Source organism: Bacidia gigantensis, assembly GCF_019456465.1.
Source record: "Bacidia gigantensis strain McMullin 20006 chromosome Unknown contig_245, whole genome shotgun sequence".
Taxonomy (NCBI): domain Eukaryota; kingdom Fungi; phylum Ascomycota; class Lecanoromycetes; order Lecanorales; family Ramalinaceae; genus Bacidia; species Bacidia gigantensis.
In genome coordinates, this window is record NW_025408601.1 from 1,721,638 (window position 1) to 1,737,915 (window position 16,278).

Sequence of the window (16,278 nt, forward strand, 5' to 3'; positions counted from 1 at the left end):
TATCTTCCTCGCGTACCACAGCTTGAATCGCCATTGAGATCCAAGGCAACACCAAATTCGCCTACGGCTGCTTGCAGCGACGGGTTACACGAGAACCAACGATTCCACCATATTTGGGCAGGTCAACAATTAATAGGCTTTGTGAAGAGCCCCAGACGCAATCGGCTGGGCGATCGAACGCGTCTTTTATGGTAGGAACCTTGAGTCGTACGGGGCATAGGAACCCCAGTGGATGACGATAGATATTTCTTCTGGAGCAGGCGCTCTATGAACTGGCTGATTTAGAGTCTGCTGTCAATGAATCATTGCTGGCTCTTTATCTTGATCCCATTTCCATGACCCCGAAAAAGTGTGAGGGTAGCAAAGTGATTCATTTCGTTGTGCCACATGCACCAAGGCGCCCTGTCAATGTCCCACTCGGCGGCAACGATGGGTTAGCTTGCGGTCCCATAGGTTTGTTAGCCGTCTGAGGGGCAATGGCATCGACTGTTGGCTCAGTCTCGGAGTTGATCACTTCGTCTGTTGGCACAAGCGAACCCTTCTCACCGCCGACTGTGGTATACAGGCTGGGCCCATCATCTTCCATAATAATCTCATTGTTTTATTCGATAGGGATGTTGCTACGCTTTTGTGTTGGGGTATGAAACGATAAGCGTGCTAGATCTTCTTCGGTGTTGGTGGCCCTTCGACACTGGCTCCCTTGATGGAGCTCTCATCGAGCGATGGGTCTCGGGAGAGGTTTCTTTGGTAGCTCACGTAACCACAAGAGGCTTGTGATGAGATTTAATAAGAGGGCCGGCGGGTTTCGCATCGAAGGCTGCCTCAGAAGGGAGAATAATGTTGGAGGCGGATGTCTTTTCTTCATCCCTGACTCTGCACGTATGGCCAAGCAGTTGAATAATGTCCCTGCAAAGATGTTCAGGGTCCCTCATTGGGCATTCCCAGCTGAGTTTATCTTGAACATGTTTGGAGTGAATGTGAGTTGACTGATCAGAGAGAGCCAGAAGATTATGCTGTAATGAGCTCCGGTACCCAGGAAAGCCATTAGAACGCCAGGAAAAGGGCGGCTGTGGTAGTGAAGGCGAAGACACCCAGGCTTTGAGTCGGCTGGTCAACCGTGGACAGCGCTCGAATCAATCTCCGCATGTTTTAGAGCAATGAAGAGGTCAGAAGATGGCTTGTAATGATGGCAGGAATGATTTGTGCGTCGTCGTTCTTTCCTTGCTTACAGGTTGTCCGACCCGCATCCGTGGCCAGGCTGAGAACTGATCATAAGCCCGAGGACTTATGAGACCGTCCGAGATCATCCTCACTTAAGGGAGCCCGAGGCTTCTGCTTTGGGTTGTAATCGACCAAGCCTCCTACCCGGAGCCTTCCGTGTAGCTCTAGGCGGTGCTACAGGCAAGAAGAAATCCAAGACGATAAGCCGAACGAGAGACCTGATTGTCATTGAACCTGACTTGTAGAGTCATAGAAGCTTTGACCGTATTACTGGATTGCTCTAACATCCAGCACACTTCAACCATCAGTTTGATCGTTGCTGCTGGATTAGGGCTAGAACGAGCATCGGCTAGCTGTCTTGGATTCGGCACCAAGTCGCTGACTTGGGATTCTGCATGTATATTTATATAGATGATGAGTAGGAAAGGAAGAAGAAATAATTGGAAGAGATGGAGATTTATATACCCAGCCTCCAGCCCCCTGTGTGAACTATCTTCATTGAATGTAACACTGACTCATTGCCTCAGACATACACAGATGAATGCACGACTTCTTAGTCTTCACACATCCAGAAACACCTAAACTTCACTTCATACTGAGACACCCAAGGTGACAAGGTCCCTCCATCATCAGACCACCACAGCCAAAAGTGAGACATCGTCTCCTTCACACCTCTCCTAATACCAAAGCCTCCCTCCCTCCAACTTGCCCCCGTCTCTACCTCCTACACACGTGCCACCACCATATTCACACCGCCATAGACAAGTCCTCTAAGTCAGACACTCCACCAAATCACGCTTCACACACACCCAATCTTACACTTTCTTTCCCCTTCCCGGGAAAGAGCGAGCACACTTCACCATCACCACTACAGACACGACTCATACCACGGCACGGCACCCTCTTCACTACATCAAAGATCCCCTCCACATTCAACTATCATCCTCTAAAACCTGAACTGTGGACTCACGAAGGGAATCAACACATACAAGTGAACGCGATTTGTATGCTGAACACGTTTCACCCCGTCAAGACACCGCAGATACTTCACCACCCACCACTGCCATAGACAAATTTCAGGACATCTACCCCCCTCCCCCTCCCCCTCCCTCCCCTCTCCCCAACCCCGCTCTCACTCCACCCTCAGTTCAACAAGATGAGGTCACACACCTAACGTCACACACACTTTGATTCGAAGTGTGAAACCTCTACTAGATTGACGGGGATGAACGAGAGCGGAAAGACCGTGGATACGGCTAGCCAAGGCAGGGTAGGGTGAGCTTGCACTTCAGAAGGGAGAGAAGGTAAGGTGTGGTATAGAGTTTGCGGTGGTAAGTAAAATATGTGGGGAGTGGGGATGAAGGGTGGGGAATTGGAGGTGGAGAGTGGAAGGTGGAAGGTGGAAGGTGCGGGCTGTTAGATGAAGTCGTGGTGGTGTAGTGGGTGGATCAATTTGTAGTATTTGAGGAAGTGGCATAAGACGTCCTGGGGGGATTGAGTGAATTGAGCGAGTAGGTGGGTTTTTTGGGGGAGTGATGCTTGTGTAGAATGGTGGTAGGTAGTGGTTGAAGAATCGTAGACAATAGTAACTATCGTAGTATTAATGTAGATGGGCTAGGCTCCATTAGGTTTAATACTTCTGATCTGGTATGTATGTACAAATGCTTTTTCTTAGTATGCAACGGTGTCCAGTATTATAATCCTCGCAAAACAGACGTACTAGGCGGCACTTCAACAACCAGCCTATCCAGCCTGGTACATCCCCAGCGCAACAACATGCGGGTTGATCATACTCGCATTAAACGGCGTCACATAAAGATCCAAATCCGTGAGCAGCACAGCCATCGTCCCATTAATGATGCCATCACTGCCATACACGAACCCCTCGGGCTGGAACGTATACCCGCTATTATTCCCGGTCACGGTCAGCGGCGAGTACGTCAGATTGAGCTGCTGCGACCAGGCCACAAACGCCGGCGTCCCTGCGCTAGTGGACGTAACATAAGAGTTATTAGGTCCGACAGCCTGCCCGGGCGCTTCCCACTGCAGATACACCTGCTTGCCCGGGAAAGAGAGGGGCTCGCTTTTGTTGTGCGCGACGGCGGGGCCGCAGCCGTAGCCCGTGACGTTGAGGTTCTGGCAACTGCCGGACGTGAGGTTGGAAGCGCTGGGGTCGACGATACGGGGGCCAACAGTCTCAGAACCGTCGGGCGCGGTGTCGTTAGGGGAGTAGCGGTTGATGTTTGCGTTGTTGAGAATATGCAGGACGGGGAAATTCTGCCACGCAAGACGCGTCGTGTTCTCTGGGCAGTAGCTGATGTAGGGCGCGAGCATGGTCCAGGCCCAGGACTGCGGCCAGCCGTTCTCGAACCAGACGTTCATGGGTGTGAGGCCGGACATTTGGCGGAAGATCATCTGTTGGCGCGCTTCGGTAGCGATGGATTGGGCGAGGAGTTGGCCCACTTCGCGGGAGTCGAGGTGGTTTATGAAGCCCCAGACGCCGGACTCGCCGAAGCGGGTGACGCGTTGCATGAAGTCAAGCCATTCGCGGACGGTGGTGTAGGGGTAGTCGTAGACGCATTGCTTGGGTGCGGCTTGGCCAAGCATGTTCGTCAAGAGTGTGGAGTGGCCGGTTTCCTGGTCTGCCATGAATTCGATGAAACTACGAGCTTCGGCCCCGAGACCAGCAGCGGTGAATTGCTCGTCGGTGAAGCGGGCAAGACCATCGTGGAAGAGATCTAATTCGATCCATTCCTGATAGAGGCCGAGCGCAATGGACTCGAAGTCGAAGTCGCTGTTAACCATGTACCGTGGCAACGAGCCATTGGTACCAAGACCACCCTTGGGTGTATATGGCGCAGGAAATGCGTTTTGTGGAACACCATCCGCATTGTAGTAGGTTGCTGTTGGATTCGGGGGGCCGGCAGGAATGGAGGCTGCTACGGTCGATGGGCCATTGACGGCACCCGTGGTGGTTGGTGTGCCTGAGTATGGTCCATGATATGAGGCTGAGTTGTAGCCATTTCCTTGGTCGACTGCCAGTGGGTATGGTGAAGCAGCCGGGGTAGGGTTGGAGTAGGGTACCTGTGAGTCAGGACCGAAAGAAGTCTCTGATGCATCAGTGCCTCCACCAGCAACCTGAGGAGCAGGAGCAGCAAATGCTACTGACGCGAAAGCGGCCACGTTTAGAGGGTGATACAGCATGTTCAATGAGTGGCAAAAGGATGGACGCAAACAAAAAGTGCAGGGGCGACGCAAGCATCATATAGGTAGCGAAAGTTCGCATTCGTCACTGTGGGGAGACGTGGCTACGACATCAGCAGGAGCTGCAGAGCTCCATAAGCAAGCAGTAGTCCATGTGGCTGTTGCCAGTGATGAAAAGACGGCAATTGCGACCAATCCAGACCAGACCAGGCGCTTCGTAACTTAGTTTTTCAAATGTCAACATGCATTTTGTCCGGGGAGTGGAAGAACGGTGACGCAACAACGGTCGAGGGAGCTTCTGGAGAGTGGCGAAAGGCGATGAGCGGAGGGAAGATCGATGAGAGACTGCCGGTCTACCCTTGAGCCTCCATTATTCTCCATTGTAAAGTTAGCTCGTGTGGCTTGTAAGCCTGTAAATGAGGTCCAATGTGCAGGTCAAGATGGAGTCGTCAGGGTCCACAGATTTTCAGATCATGACGTCTGTTTCTCTCAGCTGAGAGGACGCTACGGAAGTTTCTACGGCCCGCCTGCTGCCGGCGCTGTCTCTCCGGCAGGTGGCAAAGTCGTATTGCCGACTGCCCATCGCCAGGGACACGGATCTCACGCGCAGGACAATTTAAAAAACTACTACAAATTTGGTTGAGAGATAGAGGACCACGATGTTGACATTGAAAAGCTTGAATGCCACGCAGTCGGCGCGCAAAGCCTCTGGGCGAGTTTGCCGCGCCCAGTATTTGCCTGAGCCCGACCATTATGTCATCACCAATGTCGCACAGTAGCGTGTAAAGACTGCCAATCAAGAGCCAGCAGGATAGGCAGAATTTGCCTCAAGGCCCGTCTTTGGCTTTTACCATCGGACCCCAGTTGACCGTTGGGTTCCGCTGATAATTTAATAACTTCTTGCCCTGAGCTTGCTTTCCGAGCTGCTCGTCGAAGACAATCTTCAGCTTTGATACATCCAAAGTCACCCTCTCTTTGTGAACCTCTGTCAACTCAGTGACTGCGCCATCACTTGATGCTTCGTTACGAGACTTGCTGTCCATCTGAAAGAGGAGAGCTTGCAGCTTCTCTTTGATCTGCTCCTCGTCATCACATCGCAGTGCATCCCGTAATCTATCCTTGGTCTTCCGTAGAGCAACTTCGCTACGGTCGTGGCTCATAATCCCTTTGCCGGCAGTCCCTGCTTTGAGCGCGTTCTTCTTGGGAGCCTTCTGTCGTACCCACTCCCGCATGATCTCCCAGATGACTGCCCACGATGCATCTGTGACAATACTGCCTGGCTTGGCGTGTGAGCGGCTGACTCTGTAGCCTAGATGGCGGAGGGCACCACGGATCGCCAAGTCAGGGGGGCATACGCAGTGGATTACACCTGCGAGTTGTGTGGGTATGAAGAAAAAAGGATGAAGCGCGCGGCTTGAAGCATGCATAGGTGGGATAGGTCGTACGGCCGCATTGTTTGGAATGCCATTCACCTGCTTGTCTTTAACACCTCCATCGGAGGTTACAATATTGACTGAGTCTTGCCCCGCCGATGAAGACCTGCTGTCAATCGTAGGCTCGATCGAGTCACCGAGATCCTCATCAAGTGCAATGGTTAGCATACCTTCCAGCCTTGCTAGTGTTCCGTACTGCGTGTCATCGAGCGTTGGTAGCATTCCAAGAATTCGTTGGATGAAGTGCGGGTTGTGTAACGGACCACCCCACATTGGGCCTGCCAGGTGAGTCTTGAAGCCACAATGTTCACATTTTGGATCAGATGGCGGTCCCAAAGCTGACTTGAACTGATAGATGGTGTTACCTTTCTTGTCAATCTTCTCTTTGGATTGGGCAAAATGTTGCGTCGACCACGCTCCGCATCCTGCATCACAGCTATACACAATCATCGTCTTGCTGGCTAGATGTTTCACGTCACTAGGAGACTGGCGCACCCGCACAAAAACACGAGCGTAGAAGTCAATGGACAGAGACAAGAGTGGCTCAATAGCAATACCGTACTTAGCGGCCGCTGTGGCAATCGACTGCAGGATAAGCCGCAACCCTCCTTCGTGCGAGTGAGGTCCTTGTATTGGTATGCCGCCATACTGTGAAAAGGTTTTCTCTAAGTATCCGGTCGATGCAAAGACGCCGGCATCTGTACATGTGACGCAAAGCATACCGCCATCTGTTACTGCTCTCACGGCAGCATCCAGGAAGGGAGCTGCAGTACCATACGGATCGAGGTCTATAATATCGTAAGGGGCTTGAGAATGGCTAGAGGCATGATTCAGATGTTCCACGGCATTTGATCTGGAGGTCTGTATTATGTGTTGAACATCGTTATATTGTACATTCAATTTGATAGCATCTGCAGCAGATTGCGACATGTCGTTCGCTGTGATAGATGTTGCCATGGGTAATTCTTTAGCATATCGGAGAGCACGTAACCCAGTAGCTGAAAGGGCGTCCAGTATCCTTAGCTGATGCTTAGGCTTGGGCCCTGTAGGTATGGCATCGAGAGCTTGACAAACGACAGGTGATTGTGCCAGGCGACCGGCATCCACCGTGGCCGTTTCAGATCTTTCATTCTGTACTGCTTCCTCTTTTCCTGCAACTTCTTTCCGGGGAGCATCTCCATTGATGTTGTCTTTGCTTTCAATATCAACCCCTCTCTTTCTCTTCCTTCCCTTTGGCTCTTGTGGCTTCCTCTGCTCCCTCTGATGCTTTATATGTATGAAATCCTCAGCAAATACCCTTGCTGCCAATACGCTAAGGTCGCGGTTATATTGCTGGATGGGGTTGTAAAAGACATTTTGAGGCTTGCTGCTAAGAGGAGTGAGAATTGTTACCGATCCCTCTCGAATCGCGTTGTATCGTTTATCGCAGTACGATACCTCGGTTGAGTTTGCCGGCGCTGCACTTCCACTCATGGTCGCGAAGGCAGCGCGTCCGAAGGTCTTCGACGGCGGTGAGCAACCTTGACGGAGGATGTTGAAGGGATTGTGCTTGATCATCAGATAGAACACATTGTAGAGACAGGGCAAGGAAATATTACTTCGCTAAAGGTGACTATGCAAGCAGCAAAAGACTGATCTGTTCAACGTGAAAAGTTGGGTTATCAAAAATTTGACGAATCACCCCAGGCCTGATCAATGTGCCAAGACCGAGAATGACTACGGTAAGGTATAAATAGTATAGCGCAACAACCTCAGCCATGCGGGAGAATCTTGTCACTGGTCAACCAGATTTGAGTGTCAAATGGGGTTGGCAATGAGCAGGACGAGAACTCGTTGGGATAGAAGATTCATTGAAAGGTATGTTACAAAGAGCTCATGCACGCCTAATTGAGATTGATTCCTAACATGGACCATACCTGATGCCAGCGGGATACTTCTCATCTCACCCGTCTAGTTTCGTCTTTTGGTCTATGGAATGGGACCCCAGGACAATATCCTCAATATCATGTCTCCGGTTCGTCAGCGCTTGAGGTGTCCAGATAGCTGGCTGTAAAGCCTGCGTTGCTCCGTAAGCTTGCTCTCCAACAAGCCATTGTTCAAGCATTGCCTCTTCGCTGCATGTAAATCACTACTGTCGACAGTGTCAGACTTTTGCGGGGATGATCCACGAGAGGTAAGAATATCCTTCCTCTTCTCGCCGACCGTCGGCGAGGGAAGACGAACGATAGGTTTGTCCGTGGCATTGCAAAGCCCTGGAATGGCTGCTGGAGCCATGGGCTTCGTGGAGGTCTTTATGGCTGGACTCACTAACGGTGTAGGATCTGAACGTTCTGACTTTATTGCGTGGCGTATTGTATCAGGCTGAGTTTGGTTGATGAAGCTTCCCATACTGTTGAATGGCTTTAGTGTAGCTTCAAAAGTCACACCTTGCGCATGGGAAGGCATTAAAGCTTCAAGTTCAGCAAGGGTTGGGAGCGATCGAAATCGCCCAATATGTGCCAAATCTCGAATTTGGGCTCGTGTTTGAGCTGCTGTCGTCAAATATGAACGGGGATGAGGCCTGCTAGTTTAGCCTGTGCTTTACGTGCTGGAGAGGAAAGCGTACCAGTTCGCCGGCTCTTTGTTGGGAAAGCCGTCTGGCTTGCCTGCCAAACCAGGCTTGAAATCATAGCAGTACTGACTTTTGTGGCGGCGAGCCCAGCAATTTGTACAAATCCATGTACAATCTGGCCAGACATGTGAATTTTCGTGGCAGCCCTTACAGATCTTGGGTAGGGGACAGTCTCGAGTACGATGATCGTCTAGACAGTTGAAGTTCTCGCAGCGATACACAGTCTCTACTAGCGCTCCGTTACGGTGGATGTGTTTGATTGCTCTCTGCCCGGAATGCACATCGTGGCGCATGGTGCCGTCAGTGTGCAGCTGAGGAGGTAGTGGTGGAGGTCTTTGGACGTCATAGGGATGCCATGAATCTGCGTCACGTTGGATATTTCTGTTGGCTCTCTTCTCGGAACGCCTGCCGTGGGGCATGATGTCGTCAGAATTGAGTTGATGAGAAGTCATAGGAGGCTCAGGGACGCCAAAAGGTCGCCAACGATCTGCGTCAATCCCTTGGGCGCTGGTCCAGCGGTCTATCTACAGTAGTCTCGTTACTTCAGGGTGGTATACATCGAAATCTGGGTTGCGTACCTTGTGACCATTGGAAGATCGAATGAACATAAGTCCGAGGCCAGCTGGGTCAAAAGAGCAGCCCAACAGGTCCCATTAGCTTATCAACGCGTCTGGTGTCTTAAGTCGATCGGCTTCACTCGCCGAAGTTTGAGGCGGAAGTGGATGTGACAAAAAGCAGTAAAAAGGTGAAATGAAGACTTCACGAAGAAGTGTCAACACATCAAGCGGCTGCCGGCACCCCGCCAGTGTGTTAGTATAATAGCAAACAAGCAACAGTTCCCCGCCGTAGAAATCACCAACCATCTCGTCAACAAATTGGAGGTCGAATTCGTAGCCGGATATGATGCAGTGATTAGGTAATAGTATCCAAAGGAATCAAATGCAAATCTCGCGTTACTGCAGGCGTGGAATATCATTGCAGGACGTGGTACAAATTCCTGAATTGACAGGTGCTATGATCCGGTCCGGTGGCCAAAATGCAATGCAAAGATCTAGGTACGAAGCCCAAAGAGACGGGATTTCCTGATGAAGGTGCTGATGGAAAGCTAGGCAGACATGAACGTAAATGGCTGTGCAAGTGGTACAGAAGTTTGGGCCGCCATAGACGATTGTAATTAGCACCCGAAAGGTACCCCGCATGCAATATTGCTATTAGATGGTAAAGCTCTCAATCCTGTTAAAGTTGTGATCCCAAAAGCTGATGACGGCGAGACCCAGGAGGAGGGTAGAGAGCTCTGATGGCACGGTCGATCAAGAGGTGGTCAGGTTGAGATTGCGTGAAGCTGGCTTGTGAGGGGTAAAATCAAAGCAACAACTGCATACCACTTCAGTCCACAGCACTATAGGAGACCTCGTCTCTATTGTATCGAGAAGACGATGAGACCGAAGCGATGTGCCAAATTCGGATAAATTCAAGCTGTTTGCCGGGTAGCAGGTGTGGTCGTGGCTTGGCAGTCTAAGAACGGTTAGACTCAGGGTCGCGGCTCTAGGTACTGCACATGTCATCCAAGCTTGCTGTGATACGCTGTAAGATGCAGACCTGAATGAACGCGGCATTCTTGCCGTCGGCCGCCTGAGCGGTGTCTTTGCATGCTCACGGCTGAATCATGTTGCTGAGGGAAAGTGGGGGTCTGTTGCCGTGATGCACACCTAGCGAAAGAGGGGCAACCTAAAGCCATGGATTCACATTTACAGGATGCCTCCATTGCGTCCTCAAGTATCGCCGCAACCGCCAGCTCACTCTTTTCAAAGGCTGGACCCACAGCCTCACACATAGCTCCAAATCCACATGTAATTAAGCATAGCACATGGCCTGGCTTGTTGGGGAATGGCCTGTTTGCTATGGCCAAAGCAGTACCTGGTGCCCTGGTCTGGTTGATTACTTTCTCCACCATCACTCTACCGACCTTTCTCTTTGCCCTTTTTTCGACAAGCTTGACGGTCACAATGAACGCCACTACGCTGTGAGCACAACCCCTCCCTTCATCTGCGTCCTATGTTGCTGACTTGGGCAGGATGCTCATCGTCCTCGCGATTGCCTCCCTCCTATCATGGATTGTCCGATATCGCTTCCTCAATATGTATGCTCGACTGCCATCCGAACCTCAAAGGAAAGAGCCTCAGCTCGACCTCTTCCCCGATACGCAAGAAGGCGACTCGAAGCCTGGGCTGGCAAATTATCTCGATGAGTTTCTGAGCGCGATCAAAGTGTTTGGGTATCGTGAGTGAGGCGCCTGTCAGATGAGAGGCAGGAGAAGGTCACTGATGCTCTATAGTCGAACGTCCTGTCTTCCACGAACTTACGCGTACAATGCAGACGAGAAAGCTGATTGCTGGAGAAACCTTGCTGCTTGAGGAAGAGAAAGGATTCTGCCTGGTAGTAGATGGTATGGTTCAGATATTTGTCAAATCGAACAGAGAAGAGCATGATGGATACTCGGGACATCGCAAGCGAGGGAGCTTTTATGACGGTGAGGAGGAGCATCTTCAAGGCGGACGTCAAGGCTACCAGCTGCTCACGGAAGTGAAAAATGGAGCACCCATGTCCTCGCTCTTCTCAATACTCTCATTGTTTACTGAGAATGTTAAGCTGCGGCACTTTGATGACCATGAACCAAGACCTTCCTCAGCCACTTCCAGCACAGGTTTCCCATCAACTCCTCTTTCTACTCACGGCAGCCCAAAGGTCAACGGCGAAACAATCAATCTTAAAATGGAACCTATTCGTAGCCGAACTACTTCGACTACTGCAGCCAATGGTGATTTGCCGTCAGTACCACCACTGTCTCTTGATCCTGAATCTCGTTCCTATCGAGGCCGGCGCTCAGATCACGACCGGCCCAAGCCCCTCCAGCGTTCAAGCACAAAGTCTGCTCATCCAGATATTGTGGCACGCGCGACTAGAGACACCACCATTGCCATTATACCTGCCACGGCTTTTCATAGACTCACTAGGGTTTATCCAAAGGCAACGGCACATATCGTACAGGTGATATTGACTCGCCTTCAGCGCGTGACCCTTGCAACAGCCCATCAATATCTCGGCCTTACTTCAGAGGTGTTACGTACTGAAAAATACATGAACGAATACACCACGTACGATCTACCAAATCACCTAAGAGGAGCTGCTCTAGATAGGTTGAAAGACAAGTTTGCAAAAGACAAAGAGCGTGTCTCGTCCACTGAAGAAAGCATGGAGGGCATCGCTTTGCACAATCCGGGCGCATTGACAAGGAAGCGCTCTACCTCAAGTCTCCGTAAGGCACTGAGTGGACAGACCAAAATCTCAAGCAACCGTAACAGCTCTCCAATGCCTGGCGCGCAACAAGCCACACGTCCCAGTCATGAACCTGGCGTCAGCGCGGGTGATCTACTTACAAATATCCAGATTTCCAGGTTTGGGTCGAAGGCCCCTAATGGCAACAACTTCAGGCCAGTATCACCACCAGGAGCGGAAAGTTCCTCAAGTCCTCTGGGACGACGGGAGAGACCACACATCAAGCCCGCGCTAGAGCCTGACAGAATGCAAGCCCAGCGGCAAGAGTCAAATGACGATGATGACGTCTTTCGACAATCCATCCTTGAATGCATATTGAAGGCTGTTGGACTGACTGATTCCAAAAATGGCATCAGACGACCAGTCGAGTCAGTCCAGCAATCACCACGGATGTTTTCATATGACATAGATCGGCAGAAAGCAGCTTTTTCCAACGCATTCGGCTTCATTGATCCTTATGAAGGCTCAGCGGATGGAGACTCTGAGTCAACCCACTCATTGGGAAATACGCCCCTCAATTTGCAAGATCTCTGCCACGGATTACGTGACGAGCTTGAAATCGTCTACTTCCCTCAAGACGCCGTCTTGGTCGAACAAGGCGAACGAAATCCAGGCTTGTACTATGTGATTGATGGGTTTCTGGATGTGAGTATCCCAACTGATGCAGCTACGGATGATATGACTTTGATGAACGGTTTCCTCAATAACGCGGATAACGACAACCTTCCTCCGCTACAGAGAGTTGCCACGAATGCGAGCGCGAGATCAACAGGCAAGCCAAAGAAACGCCAGTCCCGCAAAAGCCTCTTCATGATCAAACCTGGAGGTCTGGCTGGGTATGTGGGCACTGTTTCCTCCTATCGCTCGTTTGTCGATGTCCGCGCAAAGACGGATGTCTATGTCGGCTTTCTACCTCGAGCGTCTCTAGAGCTCTTGGTAGAAAAATATCCTGTTGTGCTACTCACAATGGCAAAGCGAATGACAAGCCTTCTACCCCGATTGATCCTCAACATCGACTTTGCTCTCGAATGGGTCCAGATCAATGCTGGACAGGCCATCTACCACCAAGATGACGAGAGCGACGCGATCTACATCGTCTTGAATGGGCGGCTCCGTGCATTGCTGGAAAAGCCAAATGGTGACATGCGCGTTTCGGGAGAATATGGGCAGGGTGAAAGTATTGGAGAACTGGAGGTAATGACCGAGTCTCGACGAAGCGCCACCTTGCACGCAATACGGGATACCGAAGTCGCCAAATTTCCAAAAAGTCTCTTCAACAGTCTTGCCCTCGAACATCCTGGTATCACGATCAAGATATCCAAGATCATTGCCAATCGAATGCGCACGCTCATCGAAGACCCGCTTTTCGAGCAGACCAACGAGAAAACGAATTCGAAGGGACATAGAACTACATCCTCCACAATGAATCTACGCACTATAGCCGTACTTCCCGTCACTGCGGGGGTGCCCGTGGTCGAGTTCGGCAGTAGATTACTGACAGCTCTGAGTCAAATCGGTGTAGTGAATGGTGTGACCTCTCTCAATCAAGCTGCTATATTCAACCATCTCGGTCGGCACGCCTTTTCAAAGATGGGAAAGCTGAAGCTCTCACAGTATCTCGCTGATCTAGAAGAACGATATGGGATGCTGCTTTATGTTGCGGACACCAATGTCAACTCTCCCTGGACTCAGACTTGCATCAGCCAAGCGGACTGCATCCTCCTAGTTGGTCTTGCAGAGGGCTCTCCGAGTATTGGCGAATACGAAAGGTTTCTTTTGGGCATGAAGACTACTGCGAGAAAGGAATTGGTTCTCTTGCATGTCGAGAGATACTCGCGCCCCGGGTTGACGCGCAAGTGGCTCCGTAATCGCATGTGGATCAATGGAGGTCACTATCACATACAAATGGCTTTTCGTATCAACTCGGAACCGGTGCACCCCCAAACAAGGCGCTTTGGCATTACTCTGAAGCAAAGGGTCCAGGTATTACAAGCCGAGATTCAAAAGTACACGTCTAGGCGAATCAGGCAGACACCGCTCTACTCTGCAGAGACCCCATTCAAGGGCGACTTTCACCGACTTGCAAGGAGATTATGTGGCAAGTCTGTCGGACTTGTGCTAGGTGGAGGCGGCGCGCGTGGGATTTCCCAGATCGGGGTCATTCGTGCTCTGGAAGAAGCCGGCATCCCTGTCGACATCATAGGAGGAACCTCAATCGGTGCATTTATTGGTGCCCTCTACGCTCGCGACGCTGACGTTGTGCCCATGTACGGCCGCGCCAAGAAGTTCGCCGGCCGGATGGGCAGTATGTGGCGCTTTGCTCTCGATCTCACCTATCCCTCTGCCTCCTACACCACTGGCCATGAATTCAATCGAGGCATCTTCAAGACCTTTGGAAACTCCCAAATGGAAGACTTCTGGCTCGAATTCTATTGCAACACTACCAATATATCCAAGTCCCGCATGGAGATCCACAACTCAGGATACGTCTGGCGCTACATTCGCGCGTCCATGTCCCTCGCCGGCCTAATCCCTCCCCTCTGCGATGAGGGCAGCATGCTCCTCGACGGCGGCTACGTCGACAACCTCACGGTCGCACACATGAAGTCCCTTGGTGCTAATGTTGTCTTTGCTATCGATGTCGGCTCGCTTTACGACAACATTCACCAAACCTTCGGCGATAGTCTCTCCGGCGCCTGGGCGTTCTGGAATCGATGGAATCCTTTCTCTACCTACCCGAACCCACCTACCCTGTCCGAGATCCAGGCGAGGCTGGCATACGTGAGCTCTGTGGATGCGCTGGAAAGAGCAAAGAATACACCCGGGGTTCTTTACATGAGACCGCCGATTGACCCATATGGAACGATGGATTTTGGGAAATTTGATGAGATTTATCAGGTTGGGTATCGATATGGGCAGGAATATTTGGAGAAATTGAGGGAGCAGGGGCTGTTGCCTGTTATGGAGGAGACGGAGGAACGGAGGCAATTGAGAAGGACTATGGCGCCTAGGAGGGCTAGTGTGTAAATATCTTGTTGGTGAAGGGGGAAAAGGCAGGTTGAACGGGGGGAGCTGATGGTACGGATGATATGGGCCAGTATGATACCCCATTTGCTTCTGTTGTGACATTGAGAATTGAGATATAAGTATATGATCCAAACGCTCGTTCCCATCTGATCCTGCCCCACCCTAGCATCACCCGCAGCATAGCAGCTCCTGCCAATGCCCTACCGGCTCTCTCTCATACCCCCCCCCGGACACCAGACCGAAGCTGAGCTCCTGTCTCAGATTGCTCTTGAATTGTCCAGCGACCTTAAGCAAAGCAAACAGCTACCACGGAAAGCAATGTGGTGATTTCCCGCTCATCATCCACCCTATGACAGCATCAAAATGCGAGCCCCTACATAATGCGACCCCTCGAACTGCCCGAAAGACCGTACAAAGCCCGAACGAAAGATATAGGAGTCGACTGAAGGTGTGATTCAGCCGAAAAGATTGCCGACGGACCTAGATGTTTTGTGCTCAGGCGATTATGGTTCGATGTGAGACATCACCTTTCTAAACACATAGCTAGTACATGGAGTGCTGCGGTGGATTCTGCCTTATTATTGACTCCATCGCGCCATAGTCTGCACCGGAGGATGAGTAGCTATCTGATATCACTCCCAGAAATGTGCGTCCAGAGGCAGAAGAAGAATGAGTAGGTGCTATGGAAAGCTAGGTGGTGATTTCTCCCTTACTCAATCTATCGTAGCATCATCCTTACCGTACCGTAAGACAAGCGTTTGTCTGACCTTACTCCTTTGAAGTGCTTGTCCGAACACCATCACAATGAGGATTAGGTGTTATAGAAAGCTAGGTGTTGATTCCTTACTTGTCATGTGCTCTATGACGGTAAAGTAGGTATGCCCCGTACAAAACGACATCACCAGAAGACGCTCGCTAATGCAGAGAGAAATTCTTGCTTTTTCGCTCGACGCCCAGGTTGGAGTCTTCACTTGAAGGTCAATGTATGATATCGACGTTCTTGAGCTCTCGCTGCATGCTCATGTTCTCAAGGTGTGTGTTCTCTTGCTGAGTCATGCCGGCGTGGCAGAGAAAGCAAAGTAATGATTTCTCGCCCATCATCTACTCCACTGGGGCGAAGTATGCATCAATCAATAGTGCCAGGAGAGACTCGTCGCGATTCTTTAGTTGCTCTCGGTGTTGAAACTTTCACCTATATTCTCTTCTATGTTGTCGCTTTCCTCACGCCAAAATTCGAGTTGTAGCTACCCGATACCATTGGCGTTGTTGGTGTAGAAGAGAAATCAAGGTAATGACTCTTCCCGATCATTCAGTCGTGGCAAAGCAGGCAGGAATCAACAGCGCCAGTAGATGCGCTCTCATGTAGAGAAATATCTCATCTGTCGCCCTGATCATAGCTTTTACCTCAAGCTCCGTGTTTGTCGCATTCCTCATGCCAGTGCTCAT

The 16,278-nt window shown here is 50.9% G+C and overlaps 3 protein-coding genes across 3 annotated transcripts; 1 reads left to right on the forward strand and 2 right to left on the reverse strand.

Moving 5' to 3' along the window:
- Positions 1-2,964: 2,964 nt before the first annotated feature.
- On the reverse strand, positions 2,965-4,425 carry KY384_005605 (uncharacterized protein; the record flags this gene model as incomplete). Its single annotated transcript, XM_044814104.1, has 1 exon — positions 2,965-4,425. One exon carries the CDS (start codon positions 4,423-4,425, stop codon positions 2,965-2,967), a length of 1,461 nt encoding a protein of 486 aa, XP_044669405.1.
- An 827-nt stretch (positions 4,426-5,252) lies between these two features.
- Positions 5,253-7,415, reverse strand: KY384_005606 (uncharacterized protein; the record flags this gene model as incomplete). The annotated part of the gene is made up of 1 exon (XM_044814105.1): positions 5,253-7,415. One exon carries the CDS (start codon positions 7,413-7,415, stop codon positions 5,253-5,255), a length of 2,163 nt encoding a protein of 720 aa, XP_044669406.1.
- A 3,060-nt stretch (positions 7,416-10,475) lies between these two features.
- Positions 10,476-14,832, forward strand: NTE1 (phosphatidylcholine and lysophosphatidylcholine phospholipase; the record flags this gene model as incomplete). Its single annotated transcript, XM_044814106.1, has 3 exons — positions 10,476-10,492; positions 10,544-10,749; positions 10,805-14,832. The coding sequence occupies 3 exons, from the start codon at positions 10,476-10,478 to the stop codon at positions 14,830-14,832; spliced, it is 4,251 nt and encodes a 1,416-aa protein (XP_044669407.1).
- Positions 14,833-16,278: the final 1,446 nt, after the last annotated feature.